Below are 19,402 nucleotides of genomic sequence, written 5' to 3' on the forward strand. Positions count from 1 at the left end.
ATAGGATCATATAGGTTTCATGTGTGGATTTCTGTTACAAGGTCTGTATGTTGTACTGTGTGCCCATCACCCAAAGCCAAATCATCTTCTGTCACCATATATTAGGCCCCCTTTACCCCTCCCCCACACACCTCCACACCTTCCCTCTGTCAACCACCATATTGCTGTTTGTGTCCATGAGTTTCAGTTTTATATCCCACATATGAGTGAAATCATATGGTTCATAGCTTTTTCTGCCTGACTTATTTCACTTAGCATAATATCTGCCTTTGCTGTAATTTCTCTTTTTTTTTGTTTAAAGTATTTCATATATTAGTACATATAATGCTGTAATTTCTCATTTCTCATTTCCTTTTTTTTAAAATTGAATTTATTGGGGTGACACGGTAGAGGGTATGCAGAAGGCAGCTGATTAATGTTGTGCTCTCACATCGATGTTTCTCTTCCTCTCTAAAAACCAATAAAAATATTTTTTAAAATATGTTAGGGGAAGAAATGTGTTACTGGTTTTGGTACTTATGCTAATAATAGAGGAATATGCAAATTGTCCAGGACGCCATCTCAGTAACAACCAAACAGCAAGCTGCGTGGAGTGACAAGGCCAGCAGGGGGGTTTATTGAGGGACGACCAAACGACTGATCAGCAGGCTGTGTGGGCGACCAGGTCGGCGGGGGGGAGGGGGGGCAGTTGGGGGTGACCAGGCTGTCAGGGGGGACAGTAGGGGGCGACCAGGCCAGCAGAGGGGGGCCGTTGGGGGCGACCAGGCTGGCGGGTGGGCAGTTGGGGGCGAGCAGGCCAGCAGGCAGAGTAGTTAGGGGTGATCAGGCAGGCAGGTGAGTGGTTAGGAGCTAGCGGTCCCAGATTGCAAGAGGAATGTCCCACAAGGATCGAGCCTAAACCGGCAGTCGGACATTCCCTGAGGGGTCCCAGATTGGAGAGGGTGTAGGCTGGGCTGAGGGACAACTCCCCCCCCCCCCCCCCGTGCACAAATTTCGTGCACCAGGCCACTAGTCCTATGTAATAAAAGCCTAATATGCAAATCGGCCAAATGGCGGAACAGCTGGTCGCTATGATGCGCACTGAACACCAGGGGGCAGATGCTCAATGCAGGAGCTGCCCACTGGTGGTCACTGTGCTCCCACAGGGGGAGCGCCGCTCAGCCACAAGCCGGACTGACGGCTGGCGAGCGCAGCGGCGGTGGCAGGAGCCTCTCCCGCCTCCGCAGCAGCGCTAAGGATGTCAGTCAGACATCCCCTGAGAGCTCCCAGCCTGCTAAAGGGCACAGGCCAGGCTGGGGAACAAACCTCCCCAACCCCCCGCCAGGGCACGAATGTCATGCCCCAGGCCTCTAGTATTAAACTAAAAAGCTGGGGACGGGGGGGAGAAAAGGATGCAATGTGCCCTATTATTATTATTTTCAAATATATTTTTATTGATTTTACAGAGAGGAAGGGATAGGGTTAGAGAGTTAGAAACACACCTGATAAAGAAACATCGATCAGCTGCCGCCTAAAACCAAGGTACATGCCCTTAACTATAATTGAACCTGGGATCCTTCAGTTCCCAGGCGGATGCTCTATCCACTGAGCCAAATCGGTCAGGGCTGTGCCCTATTATTAACTATGTTTTGTATGGCTTCTTGTTTAATTTAATTTATTGGAGTGACATTGGTTAATAAAACTAAATCGGTTTCAGGGGTATAGTTCTATAATGCGTTATCTGTATATTGTGTGCACCCCAAGTCAAGTCTCTTTCCATCACCATTTATTTATTCGCCCTTTACCTACTCCTACCTCCCCTACCCCCAGTTGGCTTCTGGATTAGAATGTAAAGAAGCTGGTGAATAATATATGTAATAGTTTTATTATTTTACTTCTCTAGGGTTAAAAGATAATTTTTAGAAAAAGTTAAGTGAATACATATTAAAATTTTTATTTTACTCATGTGAGGGAACTTGGCAAGTCAAACAGTACAAATTAATAAGGACTAAAGGAATGTTGAGGTGAAATTGCAAATGGGGTCAAACACTTTTTTTTCAGAGTGTAAGGGAAAATATTTTGAACCTCTACCTTTAGAGACAGAATTTGCACTACTAGTTAGTTATCCACAACTTGAAAAAGAGATGTAAGGTTGGTCAAAGGCAACTAGGAGGGCTATAATCTGATGCCATGGAAGAGTGTACTATAGATAATGCATAGTTTTCCATCAAAACCCAAACTTGTTTTCTACACTAGATTTTGACTGTTTAAATACACTGGGAGGTGGGGAGAAATTGGGAAAGAAAAACAGTGATTTCAGCCTAGGAACTGAACTTTAAAATTTTACATTTTTACGTATTTTTAAAAGCAGATTGATTATGTTCACATTACATTAAGTTACAATTCAAGTTTTTTTAAGCATGTCATTTTGGTAGGAACCATTTACAGCTTTGAAAGCCACCCCCCAAAACTACTTTTTTAAAATTTATAAATCTTTATTGTTGAAAGTATGACATAGGTTCTCCTTTTTCCCCTATTAACCTCTTCCAGCCCACTCCCATCTTCCCTCCCCCCCCCCCCCATTAAGTGAATTTTTAATATACTTTTTGTTCCTCTAGTTAAGTTTAACCTTTATAATATAAAGCTAGCTTTAGGAAGCAGTAACTTAGAAACAGCCCCTAAGGCAGTGGTTCCTAGACTGCATTCTCATAAATGTTAATAGGCACTCCAAGAAAAAAAGGCTTTCTCTAGAATGTAGTTAACCACTGCCCTAATGTTACAGATTTAAATAAATCTCTATTTCTAAGAACATATTGTAATATGTAATCAAAGGAGGTAAAATCCTCTTCTGAGATTAGAGGGCCATTAATATATCTTGTGAACTGGAGATTAGGTAAAAATTAGGTGAACTTTCAAGGTTTTCTCCTGCCATTTCTACTTTGGAAGGGATTTACTTTATAGATTATCTGGAGCTCTAACATACAGGGTGGGGCAAGAGTTGTGAGTTAACGGAACAGTTTATTTTATTCATTAGTTATTATATTATTTTCCATATGAACAACTGTAAACCTACTTTGCCCCACCCAGTATTTATGAATATCATTATCTTAGAGCTATGAGTCAAATTTCAGTTGTACAGAATATGTAGGAATTCTTTTAGAGACTGGCAGGGAGGAGGAGAGACAGAGAGAAACATCCATGTAAAAGAGACACATTGGTTGCCTCCCACACATGCCCTGACCAGGGCCAGGGATTGAACCTGCAACCTAGGTACATGCCCTTGACGGAAATCGAACCCAGGATTGTTCGGCATGAGGGCTGACTCTCTATCCACTGAGCCAGACCAGCTATGGCAAGCATGTCAAACTCAAAGGCTAACACAGGCCAAATAAATGAGGCATGCGGGCCATGGGCCACGAGTTTGACATGCTTGGGCTAGGGCGTTAAGTCAGATTTAGGAGTCAGATTTGGGTGTGAATTTCAGCAACCCTAACATGCAAAAGACTACTTAGGCTCTCTTTTTGTTTATTTTCTTTTAAATTTAGTTCTCTTTCTATTTTTATTTTTTATTTGCTACTTAGTCTCTCTTACACTTCTTATCTAACAGTACCTTCTGTGGAGACCATTGTGTTGTTATTTAAAGGCAGCATTAGTACTGTTTTTCTGATTAGCTTTTTTTGTTTATATTTTTGCTGAAATATCAAATATCCACAATTCTAATGTGTAGCTGGTTTGCTTTTTATCCTTTGGAGATAGGAATAAAATGTTCCATTACTTACAGAATTTATTATTTCTTTTAGGTCATTCAGCAGCTGTGCAGTAAAAATAATCATTTGCTGCCTAAGTGCCGTATTACTGTTTTATATAATTTTTTCTAACTTACTGCTTACAGGATGATGCTGTCAGTATAGAAAGTGGAACGAACACTGAACGCCCCGATACACCTACAAATACACCAAATGCACCTGGAAGGAAAAGCTGGGGGAAGGGAAAATGGAAGTCAAAGAAGTGCAAATATTCTTTCAAATGTGTAAATAGTCTCAAGGTATGTGCAGAAAGTCAAATCCTGTTAGTTGAATGCTAAACTGCAAAATTACAGTACTTTTTGAAATTTTGTTTTTATGGTATAGACTGCATAGTTATTAAAACTCACTCTACTTTCATTTAGCTTTTTGTTTTGTTTTAAATGGGTAATACCTAGTACTGCAGGCTAGTTTTTCTTTATTGTTTATATTTTTTAAAAGAGGTTTTGGAAAATGTATTTGGATAAAACTTAAAAGTACATGCTATTTCAGGTACCTATTCCTAAAAAGAACTGAATGTGATTCAAAACAGCCAGCATAAATTGAAACACATGCCTTAGTTTCTGCAGTTTAAAAAAATTTAACACTTATCTGTTGTTTTGTTTGTGACTGTTTTCATAGAAAAGGGTATAAATTAAAAATTTTTTGATTATGTAGAAAACAAGTGGTTGAGGTTATTTAAATGACTACTTCCTCAATTGTATTTTTATTTATAAAAGGGAGTGGTTGAATTTAAGATGTTTTTCTTTACATGTATTCATTATTGGTTTAAATTTGGGAGCGTTTTCCTTCACTGAGCAGAAATATGCATTACCTTGTCTTATACGTGTATGAAAGAATCTTTTCTAAATATGTATTTCAGGTAAAGTCTTCAGAAAGCATAAGCGATTATGGCTATGTGGAAATTATTTTTCTGTCTGTAGCAAAATTCTTTGTTCAGTATATGTCAAATTATATTCTTAAAAGAGAGAGATTAATCTTGGTTATATATTTTTTATTTATTTTTAAATATATTTTATTGATTTTATTTATTTTTTAATTTAATAAATCTTTATTGTTCAGATTATTACATTAGTTTCTCCTTTTTCCCCCCATAGCTCCCCTCCACCCGGTTCCCACCCCACCCTCTGCCCTTACCTCCCCCCCACTGCCCTCATCCATAGGTGTACGGTTTTTGTCCAGTCTCTTCCTGCACCCCCCTCACCCCTTCCCCCCTGAGAATTATCAGTCCACTCCCTTTCTATGCCCCTGATTCTATTATATTCACTAGTTTATTCTGTTCCTCAGATTTTTAATTCACTTGATTTTTAGGTTCACTTGTTGATACATATGTATTTGTTGTTCATAATTTTTATCTTTACTTTTTTCTTTTTCCTCCTTTTAAAGAATACCTTTTAGCATTTCATATAATACTGGTTTGGTGATGATGAACTCCTTTAGCTTTTTCTTATCTGTGAAGCTCTTTATCTGACCTTCAGTGTGAATGATAGCTTTGCTGGGTAGAGCAATCTTGGTTGTAGGTTCTTGCTATTCATCACTTTGAATATTTCTTGCCACTCCCATCAGGCCTGCATAGTTTCTGTTGAGAAATCAGCTGATAATCGTATGGGTGCTCCCTTGTAGGTAATTAACTGTTTTTCTCTTGCTGCTTTTAATATCCTCTCTTTGTCTTTTGCTCTTGGCATTTTAATTATGATGTGTCTTGGTGTGGTCCTCTTTGGATTCCTTTTGTTTGGGGTTCTGTGTGCTTCCTGGACTTGTAAGTCTATTTCTTTCACCAGGTGGGGGAAGTTTTCTGTCATTATTTCTTCAAATAGGTTTTCAGTGTCTTGCTCTCTCTCTTCTTCTGGCACCCCCATAATTCTGATGTTGGTACGCTTGAAGTTGTCCCAGAGGCTTCTTACACTATCTGCAACTTTTTGGATGCTTTTTGCTTTTTCGGTTAAGTGTTTTTTGCTTCTTTGTATTTCAAATCTTTGACTTGATTCTTGCGTTCCTCTAGTCTGCTGTTGGGTGTCTGTATAATATTTTTTATTTCAGTCAGTGTATGTTTAATTTCTAGTTGGTCCTTTTTCATATCCTCGAGGGTCTGGCTAAATTTATTGGCCTTTTCTAGGAAATTCTTGGAAAACCTTATATCCGTGGTTTTGAATTCTATATCTAGTCGGGTTTTTTCCCTCCATTTCTTTCGTTTGTGATCTGTTACTTTGTCTCTACATTTTCGCTGCTTCCCTGAGTTGGTAGGGTAGCTTTGTGTGCTAGGTTTCCTATATGGCCCAGTGGGTCGGCCTCCCAGTCACCTGGGGTGGACACTATTGGTGCACCCCTTTGTGGTCTGTGTGTACAGCCTTGTTGTAGTTAAGTCTTGATTGTTATTGATATCACTGGGAGGAATTGACCTCCAGGCCAATTGGCTATGTGTATCAGCTGTGTCTACGCCGGGAGACTTGTGCTGGAGACAGCCTTATAGGACCAGACTTGCAAAATTGCAAAAGCCTCTGTGCTCAGCTTGGATGGGGCGGAGTCTCAGGGCTGAGCAGACAGTCTTGGCTTCCTGTCAGCCCTGCCCTTGCGCGCGCGCCTCCAGACCTCTGGCTTCCCCGGCTCCCCTGAGTTTCAGCCTAACAATCCAGATTACCCCAGGCTCGCCCAGAACTGGGGTTCAGTGCAGTCAGGAGCTTCCGACTCCCTTCCGCTAGGGAGAGCTAGCGGCAACCTCAGCAGTCAGTCTTCTCTGCACGTGCGCACCTCCAGACCCCTGCCCGCTGCGGTTTCCCCGAGTCTCCGTGTGCCTTTCTCTCTACCCGACAGTCCAGACTCCCCCCGTATGTGCCTGGGTCCACGGGGTTTCGCCCGGAACTGGGGTTCAGTGCAGTTGGAACTGGGTTTCAGTGCAGTGGGGGGCTTCCTTCCCTCGCCAGAGAAAGCCAGCCAGGCACTCAACCGCTCTTCCTCTCTGCACGCGTGTCTCCGTACCACAGTCCTTTGCAGCTCCTCTGATTTTCCCTGAGCTTTTTTCTTTCCTTCTAGTTGTAGAATTTCCACTCAGCCAGCTTTCCTGTGGTTCTGGATGATGTCAGTTCTGTCTTTTAGTTGTAGTTTTGAAATTGTTGTGCAAAGCAGCAGTTTAGGTATTTACCTATGCCGCCATCTTGGTTTCTCCCCCTATTTTATTGATTTTAGAGAGGAAGGGAGAGGGAGAGATAGAAACATCACTGATGAGAGAGAATCATTGATTGGCTGCCTCTTGCACGCCCCCTACTGGGGATCGCGCCCGCAACCCAGGCATGTGCCCTTAGCTGGAATCGAACCTGAGACCTTTCAGTCCGCAGGCTGACACTCTAACCATTGAGCCAAACCAGCTAGGGCTTGGTTATATATTTTTTTAAAAGGGAAAGTGCCCATTAGTTTTGTATTAATATTCAGTTATATCAACCTATTTTAGATAGTATGTCTAGAAGGTTGTTTTAACTGTCAGTTAAATATTTCGATTAAATATTTCAAAGCATTAAATCCATGGCTTTTTAAGGGTAAAAAATAAAAGTTGTTAGACTGTAAAAGTGAAAACAGTCCTTTGAAGTGAATATGAAAATTAATGTTAAATGCCAAGAGATTGCCAGTAAAATCCTGAGAATAACTTTGTGAACACTTGTTTTTTATATATGTCCTTATAGCCAGCCTACTAGCAACTGAAGGTATAGTCCATGGCTTCCCCTGTCCCCTATTGTTCAATTACCATACTTGTTTATTACAAAACTTGGGATATTTTTCTTTAAGGACCTAAATTCAAGGTTATTTAAAATTGTCTCTATAGCACTAATAGAAAACAGTGATTTGAGTGGAGTCTGGTGTGCTTCAGTTTACAAGGGAAAAATTAAACCTAATAAAGTTTAGCTAGTGTTAAACCACTCTTACTTAGGTCATTTGTTAGTTTCCAATTGCAGAAAAATTAATTTTGTTCTTATGTCCTGAGAAATGAATGCATCTGCCATAATTACCCAGTTTTGTTTTGATTCAGAAAAATATGGTTGGGTGTGAGAACATAGAAGGCAAATATAAAAATATTTTTATAAGTAAGTGTTTGTTACCTAACTTCTGATTTAAGTCTTTGGTTGTCATAAAACTTTGTCATATACTAATATTTTAAAATGTGAAAACTGGACAAGTAGATATCTTTTTAGAGTCAAAAGTCAATTTATGTGTGCTATTTCAAAACAGTGGCTTCCATTTTCAAAAAAGTTATAAGGAGGATGGTCAGTCTACTACAATTTTTTTATTTCTAAATATATTAATTTTTCTTATTTTATGATTATTTTATAGGAAGATCATAATCAGCCATTGTTTGGAGTTCAGTTTAATTGGCACAGTAAAGAAGGAGACCCACTAGTGTTTGCAACTGTAGGAAGCAACAGAGTAAGTGTTAAGGATCTGTTTGGCATTTGGTTTGATGATTAGATTCTGGTATTAATATAATAAGTATAATTATTTTGAGATAAATTTCATGTAGCCAGTTTGACATTATTATTCCTTTGTGTGAACATGAAGCATTCTAGAAGTTGTCTAATTAAACCTAGTATTCATGACTGAAGATACATCTTTATTTCATACTAGTGGCCTGGTGCACGAAATTCATGCACATTGAAAGGGAATTAATTAGAGGAAATACTTTAACCCTTTGCACTCGCTTGCTTTTTTCTCGATTCCTTTATTCTAATGCTAACCGTGTCGAGTCACACTCGACATCCGAGTGCAAAAGGTTAATATTGCTATTTGCCCTTTCTCTATAATAGAAGTGTCAGAGATGAAAGAAAATTAGTAAAATGTATATGAAAATCTCCCTCCTGTCAGAGTCTGGGACGCGCTGCGGGACCCAGAGTCAAGTCCCCACCCACATGTGCGTGTGTCTTAAAATCACACAAGACCCAGACCTGGCCGGCCCCACCCCTGTCAAGTCCTGCCAGGCGGGGAGCGCAGCCTCAGGTTCCCCCGTCAAGCCCTGCTGGGGCGGGGGGCATGGCCTCAGGTCCCCCAGCATGGCGCCATGCAGCCTCAGGTCCCTGCTGATCGGTTGTTAGACAGCGTCACGGTGTGACGACCATTTGCATATTAGCCTTTTATAATGATGATGATATTACTCAAAATTGTTCACACAACAGGTTTCTGTTTATAGTTTGTCTTAATGATCTGTTTTGAGTGATTGAAAGAATTGACGTTCTTTTGGAAGTGACAATAGTTTTTCTAATTTGGATAAGAAATCTCTTTTTTTAAAAAAATATATTTTTATTGATTTCAGAGAGGAAGGGAGAGGGAGAGAGAGATAGAAACATCAATAAGAGAGAATCATTGGTTGATCCGGATCAAGTCTGCAATCTGGGCATGTGCCCTTGACTGCAATTGAACCTGGGACCCTTCAGTCCACAGACTGATGTTCTATCCACTGAGCCAAACCAGCTAGGGCAAGTCTCTGATTTCTTAAAAATGAATGTAATTAACGCCTCTTATAAAGGCAAAGCATAGATCCTGTGTGTGTGTGTGTGTGTGTGTGTGTATGATAGTTACTGAAAGCATTTTAATTATTTGTAATGTTTTTATTTAAGGAGGCCAAGAATATCTTGAACTGAGAAAAAACCATGCTGGGCACGTTTTTAATGTAAACCAAGCATGTCAAACTCAGAGCCAGCAGGCCACATGCTGCGAATTTGACATGCTTGATATAAACCATTATTTAACTTCTTAGTTGAACCAGGGGCTGAACATGGGAATTATAAAGATTTATTCATTCATTCTATTTACTTCTAAGTAAATGGAGAACAGGAAGGTTCCCTAGTGCAGTGGTCTGCAAACTCATTAGTCAACAGAGCCAAATATCAACAGTACAACGATTAAAATTTCTTTTGAGAGCCAAATTTTTTAAACTTAAACTTCTTCTAACGCCACTTCTTCAAAATAGACTCGCCCAGGCCATGGTATTTTGTGGAAGAGCCACACTCAAGGGGCCAAAGAGCCACATGTGGCTCGCGAGCCGCAGTTTGCCGACCACGGCCCTAGTGCTTTCTAGAGAGTCTCTGGAGTTTTTCTATTAAATTGAAATCACTTCAGGAAAAATTGTTCTCCTGTCTTTATTAGGTAACATTCTGGGTATTCATTAATACTATAGTAGAAGTTAGGAGGACCAATATAGAAATAGATTGGTATATTTAGAAAAGAAAGGTGGAGGAAATAGACTAATTGGATATGGGTTGACAACAAATACAAGCCACTTCCTCTGCCTTCAACTCAAGAGGGGAAATGAGGTGAATCTGAAAAATGTTCCATAAGTTATATTAGTTGAGTCAAATAAAATTTTATGTTTAAGTAATTGTGATAAGCTTCTTAAAGAAATAAAGGAACGTGATTTTTATTTTACTTATTTATTTTTTAATATGTTTTATTGATTTTTCACAAAGAGGAAGGGAGAGGGAAAGAGAGCTAGAAACATCGATGAGAGAGAAACACCGATCAGCTGCCTCCTGCACACCCCCCACCGGGGACGTGCCCACAACCAAAGTACATGCCCCTGACCGGAATCGAACCTGGGACCCCTCATTCCGCAGGCGGACGCTCTATCCACTGAGCCAAACCGGTTTCGGTAAGGAACGTGATTTTTAATGCACACAGTTCCTATTGTCTGTGGTGCATTTTTTTAAAATATTTTTTTATTGATTTTAGAGAGGAAGGGAGAGAGAGAGATAGAAACATCAATGATGAGAGAGAATCATTGATCAGCTGCCTCCTGCACACACCCCACTGGGGATCGAGCCTGCAACCTGGGTATGTGCCCTTAGCCAGAATCGAACCCAGGACCCTTCAGTCCGTAGGCCAATGCTCTATCCACTGAACCAAACCAGGTAGGGCTCTGTAGTGCATTTTTAATGCAGTTTCTTACTATCTAATGGCCACCGTAACGAGAAGGAATCTTCAGACCAAAAGAGGAAGGAGAATTAGCAGAATATAACAATTTATATTGAAATCTGGTTATTGCAATCCTATGTGGATGCTGATGTATCCTTTCCTGAGTTTTCAACATATTTGGCTAAAGAAATTGTCTTTCATAAGTACACTGAAACTAGGGTAATTTACTTATGGGATGATTGGACCTGAGCCAGCAGACTGCCTAGTAGTTTTGCACAAATTCTCCACCAGAGGCTCCTGTTTCTGTATTGTTTTTATAATACAGCTCAGATATTATTAATTGACAAGTCAGAGGGTCAAAGAATCAGAGTGCCAGGGCCCATACTTCCTGGTGGTCAATACTATCACCAGTTTGATATTTATCCTGGCCCTTACTAACAAAAATATTATGGTTACATTTTAGGGAACACAGATTATCATTAACTGTAAGGCTTTCGTATGCTTACTAAGGACCAAAAGTTATAGCATGGAAGGACACAAAGGTGGAAATGGTTTTCACATATACATCTATACACCTATATTGTTTCCTGTGTGTTTTTTAATTGAATTTATTGGAGTGACATTTGTAGACAAAATGTTTTCTGTTTTTTAGTGTTATTCTGTTCTCAATCAAAATTAACTTGATAAGCAAGTTAGTATTACAGTATTTAATATATTCTGGAAATTATGTAATACTGTAAATATTATAATGGCTTCCTCAAATTAAAGGAGCTATTTTAAAGCAATAGTTTCTGTAATATTTTAAAGACACAGTTGTGACTAAAATATGTTTGAAAGCTAAAAAGCATGTGTTTCTTTATTTGAGATAAAATTTACTGTATTTTGTTTTCCTTAGGTTACTTTATATGAATGTCACTCACAAGGAGAAATCCGGCTATTGCAATCCTATGTGGATGCTGATGTATCCTTTCCTCAGTTTTCAATATCTTTGGTTAAAGGAATTGACTTTCATAAGTACACTGAAACTTTTCTAAATTAATTAGTTCCCCAAAGTTATATTGTTCTCTCTTAACCTTAACCAGTGCTATTCCTTCACTATCACCCAAGAGATTTCTGGTATCTAGTTACCTAGTTTTCCTGGTCCCTACAAAGCCATTGTAGGATGGATATGAGAGAGAATGGTGCAGGTGACTGGAGATGTTTATTGGAAATCCAGTAATAGAAAATTAGAGTAGTTAAAACCTCCTGTTTTTTGTTTTGTTTTTTACCTTACCTAGAATTTTATCATTTCAAAGTAGTTATATTGATGAACTTGAGTTGATTAGAAGCCAGGACTGGAAATCATGCTAAGTATTTGATCAATAAAGCCTATAGGGAAAAACACATATCCAGTTTGTTTAGGAAATAAAATATTTCAAAACATGGGTTCATAAAGATAAAAGACTTAAAAACCCAAAGGGATAGATATAAAAGCTTGGTGATAAGATTTTTCTTCTAGATCCATTTGAAAAACTTAGCAAACAAAAAAAGACAAGGACTTTTCAGTCTTCCCTATATGATATGGAAAGAAGTGACCTGTAGCCATATTGAAAAGGTCTCACACAGGAAAAAGTGGAAAAATGAATAGTAAGTCATTTTTAGAGGCACATAGAAGTATTGGGATAGAGCAAGAGTCTGCAAAGTACAGCCCCTGGGCTGGCCATCTGTTTGCTTTTGCTTTTTTTATTAGGTAATGGTCCACCCACCTGTTTTGTAAATACAGTTTTATTTGGACACACCCATACACATCCTTTACATATTGTCTGGCTGCTTTCAAACACAGAGTTGAGTTATACAAATAGCTAAATAGTAATCAAAATTTAGTGGAAGGACTGGTTTTGTTCTATCATTCTGTATAGGTTTTGGACCTAAAAATCTCCATTGTTTAAATCTGGTGATAGAATAATAAGAACTTCTGTGTCAAAAACTTTAGCAGGTCTTTGGAGGTTTCCATGTATTATAATCGTTTGTGTACGTATTTACTTTTCAAAAACAAATTACATTTCTTAACTGGCATTTGTAGGCGGATGAAAACTTTTACACTTGTGCATGGACATATGATAGCAATACAAGCCATCCTTTGCTGGCTGTGGCTGGATCTAGAGGCATAATCAGGATAATTAATCCCATAACAATGCAGTGCATAAAGGTGGGCGTTTTTGTTAAATTGTAGATTTGCTTTCTTTTGAATGGACACCTGTGAAAATTTGTCATGTTAAATTTAAAACTAAAGGAATCACAGTTTCTATTTTGATTTGTACTGTGCTTATTTCATCCTTTAGACAGGTCTTTTGATACCTTTGTTACAGTTGGGTAATGCAAATTAAGTAATGAGTGGGAAACTTTTATTATTTACAATATTTTCTTTTCTTCTACCTCGCCTTATTCTGAGAGACTCTAAATGAACAATAACAAGAGAGTGAGTCCATTCTCACACACCCTAACTAGGGTTGAAGCCTTGAAAGTTGATATTAAGTTTTACAAATCAATTTAGTTAGAACTTTTAAACCCTGAGAGCACAATAGAACCACATGAGGATCTTTTCCATCTTTGCTTTGCCTCTGCTATTCCAGTCAAATCAGATTACCAGCAGGTGGGACTTTAGCATCTTTTATTTTTTTCCCTTCAAATTGGTTGGGTGATTTTATTTTATTTTTTTATACATTTTTTCTTTGTAGGATGGTTTTAATATGCAGCCAATGTTGAAAACCACTACTTTAAGCGAAATGAGTTTTTCATTCTCTTAAAATTAATGAAAAATAATTTATTTTTTTTTAGCAAACATTTATTCACAGATTAAATATTTTACAATAGAATTTGTTACTTTATATGAAAGTTGATATGTTTTAAATTTATTGTAGCACTATGTTGGGCATGGAAATGCTATCAATGAGCTGAAATTCCACCCAAGAGACCCAAATCTTCTCCTGTCAGTCAGTAAAGGTAAGAGAAGGAAATTATTATTTTTTATTATTTTTTTAAATCTGAGGATATGTCCCTCCCATTGATTTCAGAGAGAGAGAATGGAAAGGAAAAGAGAGAGAGAGTGAAACATCAATGTGAGAGAAACATAGATTGGTTGCCTCCTGAACCCACATACTCAGAAATCTGGATATGTGCCCTGACTGGGAATTGAACCTGAGATCCTTCAGTGCACAGCAAAATGCTCCAACTAACTGAGCCACACTGGCCAGGGTGGAAATTTACTTTTTTAAAGAGAGAAACATAATTGTTATGGAGGATTAGTTTTGTTACCCTTATCCTAAATAATGAGAGAAATATGATAATCATCCGTTAAGCTGTGAGGTGTAATGACCAACTGCATATCGACCTTATCACGGATCTGCAGGAGGGTGGGGCAGCAGAGCTACAGGAGGGGCAGGGCAGCAAGCTATGAGGGGAGGGGCGGGGGGGGGAACTACAGGAAGGCGGGGCATCAGGCGGAGATCTACAGGAGGGCGGCAGCGACCTACTGGTGCGCGGATTCCTGCGCAGGGCTACTATTTTACCATATTGCATTATGATAATTCTAGAACTATCCTCAAATGAAATTTTTTTCAACTGAATTATGTTCATCATTAATTTTTTTAATATTTTTATTAATTTCAGAGAGGAAGAAAGAGGGAGAGAGAGATAGAAACATCAATGATGAGAGAGAATCATTGATTGGCTGCCTCCTGCATGCTCCCCACTGGGGATTGAGCCCTTGACTGGAATTGAACCTGGGACCCTTCAGTCCACAGGTCGATGCTCTATCCACCGAGCCAAACTGGCCAGGGCCATCTTCATTAATTTTAAGTGGCAGGTCACCAATTTTTTTTTTTCTTTTCTTTTTTTTTTTTTTTAAATGTATTTCATTGATTTTTTACAGAGAGGAAGGGAGAGGGATAGAGAGTTAGAAACATCGATGAGAGAGAAACATCAATCAGCTGCCTCCTGCACACCCCTTACTGGGGATGTGCCCGCAACCAAGGTACATGCCCTTGACCAGAATCGAACCTGGGACCCTTGAGTCTGCAGGCCGACGCTCTATCCACTGAGCCAAACCAGTTAGGGCTCTTTTTTAAAAAAATTTAAATTCTTCATTGTTTAAAGTATTACATATGTCTCCTTTTTCCCCCATTTACCTCTCCCTGTCTACTCCCACTCCCCAGCACATGCCCTCACCCCCCTACTGTCTGTGTCCATGGGTTATGCTTATATACATGCATATAAGTTCTTTAGTTGATCTCTTACTCTTCACCCCCACCGCTGCCTTCCCTATGAGGTTGGATGGTCTGTTCGATGCTTCTATGTTTTGGATCTATTTTTGCTCATCAGTTTATGTTGTTCATTACATTCCACAAATGAGTGAGATCATGTGATATTTATCTTTCTCAACAATTCTATTTTTAAGAGTTTTTAAGATAGTTTTGCAACTATCACTATCCAATCATGTAATAAGAAATAATGCATCTGAAAATCCATGTTGCCTTTATATATAAAAACTTTTGTTTTATAAAGGATTCCCTATTGCCCTGCCTGTGTGGTTTAGTGATTGAGTGTCGACCTATGAATCAGAGGTCACGGTTCGATTCCTGCTCAGGGCACATGCCCCAGTTGCGGGCTCAAACCCCAGTGTGAGGCATGTAGGAGGAAGACAATCAATTACTTTCTCTCATCATTGATGTTTCTATCTCTCTCCCTTCCTCTCTGAAATCAATAAAAATATATTTTTTAGAAAAAGAAAAATGTTTATTTTGGGAAATTGACACCTAAGAACTAATGACTTTTTCTTGATAGCAGTAGTTGGGCTCAGGTATTACCAAGTGACAGAGGCCAGAATGCCTTACTTTTCTACATATTGCAACCTTTTAACTCTGCTCTTTCTTCCCATTGTGTCAGTAAGAGCCTTTTTTTAAATCAGCTTTTCAAATTAATAAGAATTTTGCTGCACACAATATCATTAAGAAAGTGAAAAGACAACCTACAGAATAGGAGAAAGTATTTCTAAATCATGTATCTAATAAGGGACTTGTATCAAGAGCTCTTATAGTTCAGTAATAAAACATCCAAATTAAAAAGTGGGTTGAATGACATCTTTCCAAAGAACATGCACAAATGTCTGGTGAGCACATGAAAAGGCACTCAGTGTCATTAATCAGGGAAATACTAATTAAAAACACTAGGAGCTACCACTTCACACCTGCTAGGATGGCTATAACCAAAATTACAGTAACATGTTGACTAAGGTGTGGAGATACCCTTCTTCACCCATATAACTGGTGGGAATGTAAAATGTGGCCACATCAAAAAAACAGTTTGGCCGAAACCGGTTTGGCTCAGTGGATAGAGCTTCGGCCTGCGGACTCAAGGGTCCCAGGTTCGAATCCAGTCAAGGGCATGTACCTTGGTTGCGGGCACATCCCCAGTAGGGGGTGTGCAAGAGGCAGCTGATCGATGTTTCTCGTCGATGTTTCTAACTCTCTATCCCTCTCTCTTCCTCTCTGTAAAAAATCAATAAAATATATTTAAAAAAAACAAAACAGTTTGGCAATTCCTTATAGTTAAACACAGACTTAACCATTGCTGGATATGTGTGTTTGTGTGTGTGTGTGTATACATATATATGTATGTATATTCAAGATGAATTAAATGTCCACATAAAAATTTGTACATAAGTGGAATCAAAACCATTTTTATGGCAGTTTTTTATTCAACTACGTACTAACATAATGTATTAGTGTAATATGTACATTATAATTAGTATAAATACATTTTAACTAGTGTAGTATGTTAATATTCATGTATAGTATGAACACTGTTATAGTTCAAGCTTTACATGACATATTTATTATTGCTGTACATTATTTTGTTAATATTTAGTAGAAAATGAGATTGCTTGAATTAGTTACAAATTTTATTTTTTTCTCCCTGTCGGTATGCCTTATTTATTTATTTATTTATTTGTTTGTTTATTTTTAATATATTTTGATTGACTTAGAGAGGAAGGGAGGGGGGGATAGAAACATCAATGATGCGAGAGAATCAGCCTTAGCCAGTTTGGCTCAGTGGATAGAGCGTTGGCCTGCGGATCAAAGGGTCCCGGTTTAATTCCGGTTAACGGCACCTACCTTGGTTGCAGGCTCTTCCCTGGGGGTTGGGGCTCCTGCATAAGGCAACCAATCAATGTGTTTCTCTCACATCGATGTTTCTCTGTCTTTCCCTCTCTCTTGCATTCTCCCTAAAAATCAATGGGAAAAATATCCTTGGGTGAAGACTGAGAGAGAGAGAGAGAGAATGAGAGAGAATATCATTGATCAGCTGCCTCCTGCACACCCCTTATTGGGGATCGAGCCCACAACCCAGGCATGTGCCCTGATTGGGAATCCAACCGTGACTTCCTGGTTCATAGGTCAATACTCAACCTCTGAGCCATACCTGTCAGGCTCAGTAGGCTTTATTTACATTTACAAGAAATGGAATGCCAACTAACATGTCATCTGCCCTTGGAGGTCTTTAGTAAAGAGTTTTACTTGGTTTTGTTTCTTCTTGAACTTACTGGGATGACACTGGTTAACAAAATTATACAAATTTCAGGTGTACAGTTCCAAAACACATTATCTGTATATTGTATTGTGTGTTTACCATCCCATACAGCTATAATCTTTTAAAGGTCAGTAATACTATAAAATTGTCATGAAATATACTGTATGTAGATTTCAATCCTATTATTGCATTTACTGTAGAAATTTTATAAATCTACTCAGTCCTGTCCTGGCCAGTGTGGTGCAGTTGGTTGAGCATTGTCTCTTGCACAAAAGGTCAATTTCCGGTCAGGGTATATGCCCAGGTTTCAGGTTCAATTCCCCAGTTGGGCGCATGCAGGAGGCAACTGATCAAAGTTTTTCTCTCACTCCCTTTTCCTCTCTCTCTAAAATCAATAAGAACATTCCAAAAATAATTCTACTCAGTCATCTTTTTTTATTTATATGCATTATACATATACTTTTTTTTTTTTTAATCTTCACCTGAGGATATTTTTTCCATTGATTTCTCGAGAGAATGCAATGAAGGGAGAAGGGTGGGGAGAGATGGGTGGGGGGGCATCGGCATGAGAGAGAGACATGGATTGGCTGCCTCCCACACTGGCCCCTACCAGGTCTGGGGAATCTGCAACCAAGGTACGTGCCCTTGACCCTTCAGTCTGAGGGCCAGCGCTCTAACCACTGAACAAAACCAGCTATTCAGTCCTCTTATAAATGGATATGGTGGAGGGCAGAGCTAATATGTTGTTCTATGGCATAATGTAAAACTCTTGTCAAATTTGGTAAATAAGTTAAAAATATTTTTAAAACTACAAATATTTCTTTTTTTGAAAGTTGGTGCTGATACATACTTAAATCTATATGTGATGTAATTATTTTAAGTGATATGGGTTTCATTATTAGTCTTTACTATGAATAATTTAAGTCCACACTTCTGTAAGTTTTACTTTAAAGAGGTTTTGAACATTCACAGTAAATGAATGATAAAAATTCATCTTAATTTTTTTATTTCTATACTAGATCATGCTTTACGATTATGGAATATCCAGACGGACACTCTGGTGGCAATATTTGGAGGTGTCGAAGGGCACAGAGATGAAGTTCTAAGTGCTGTAAGTTGAAAGCTGCAGGGCAGTGACTTTCAGGTGCACATGGTTGTGAACAATCCCCATCAAACTCTTTCCTTTCATGAAATCATATATTGTTGTTTTTTTCATATAGCCTGGCAGGCAGTCATTTCATTTACTTGTGATATGCAGAGTTTTTATCTTATAAATGAAGGAATAAAACAAGAAAGGCTCTTTGTATTTAATCTGTACTTATGCACATGAAAGTATACTAACTATGAATTTGTTTTTTTCCTATATTGATCAAGAACATTAAGTTATGTTTTGCTTTGCTGTTTCTCAGTTATTAAAGGAAAAGATTAAACTAGTTAGCAATTGCTGGGCACGGAGCTACATGCCTGTAGTCCCAGCTGAGGAAGGAGGATTGCTTGAGCCCAGGAGTTCTGGGCTGTAGTGCACTATGCCGATCAGCCGACAACAGTAGGTGACCTCCTGGGAGCTGGGGATCCCCAGGTTGCCTAAGGAGGGGTAAATGGTCCCATGTTGGAAATGGAGCAGGTCAAAACTCCCATGCTGATCAGTAGTAGGATCGCACCTGTGAATAGTCACTGCACTCCAGCCTGGGCAACATAGTGAGACCACATCTCTTAAAAAAACACAAACAAAAATAACTAGTTAGCAATTAAGAAACTTTATGTTTTATTTGCAGTTGAAATCTAAGTTATTCATTTTTAGGAGTGTTTTGTTGTGCACAGACTGAATTTTGGATAACTTTCTCTCTGATGGCACAGTGTTATCTTTATAACTAGATGCCCAGTGCCTGGATTCATGCACTGACCACCAGGAAGCAGATGCTCAACAGAGGAGCAGAAACCACAGGCATGGAAACATGGAACAGACTGATGAATCTCAGAGAGAAGTGGGGAGGGGAGAGGGCAGGAAGGGATTAATCAAAGATCTTATATATGCATACTAGAGGCCCGGTGCAACATAGTACATGTTGGGGTCCCTCGGCCTGGCCTGTGGGGATTGGGCTGAAACCAGCTCTCTGACATCCCCCAAGGGGTCCCGGATTGCAAGAGGGCACAGGCCAGTC

At 39.0% G+C, this 19,402-nt stretch overlaps 1 protein-coding gene across 2 annotated transcripts in view; it reads left to right on the top strand.

The window, feature by feature from the left end:
- Positions 1-19,402, top strand: part of EED (embryonic ectoderm development) — a 39,840-nt gene that overhangs the window by 3,060 nt on the left and 17,378 nt on the right. For both annotated transcript variants that reach the window (XM_079789392.1, XM_079789393.1), the window contains exons 2-7: positions 3,872-4,024; positions 8,103-8,195; positions 11,569-11,634; positions 12,736-12,861; positions 13,574-13,655; positions 18,260-18,351. In XM_079789392.1, the coding sequence (XP_079645518.1) occupies positions 3,872-4,024; positions 8,103-8,195; positions 11,569-11,634; positions 12,736-12,861; positions 13,574-13,655; positions 18,260-18,351 (612 nt within the window). The remainder of the gene's footprint in view (positions 1-3,871; positions 4,025-8,102; positions 8,196-11,568; positions 11,635-12,735; positions 12,862-13,573; positions 13,656-18,259; positions 18,352-19,402) is intronic.

Source organism: Cnephaeus nilssonii, assembly GCF_951640355.1.
Source record: "Cnephaeus nilssonii genome assembly, chromosome: 13".
Classification (NCBI taxonomy): Eukaryota; Metazoa; Chordata; class Mammalia; order Chiroptera; family Vespertilionidae; genus Cnephaeus; species Cnephaeus nilssonii.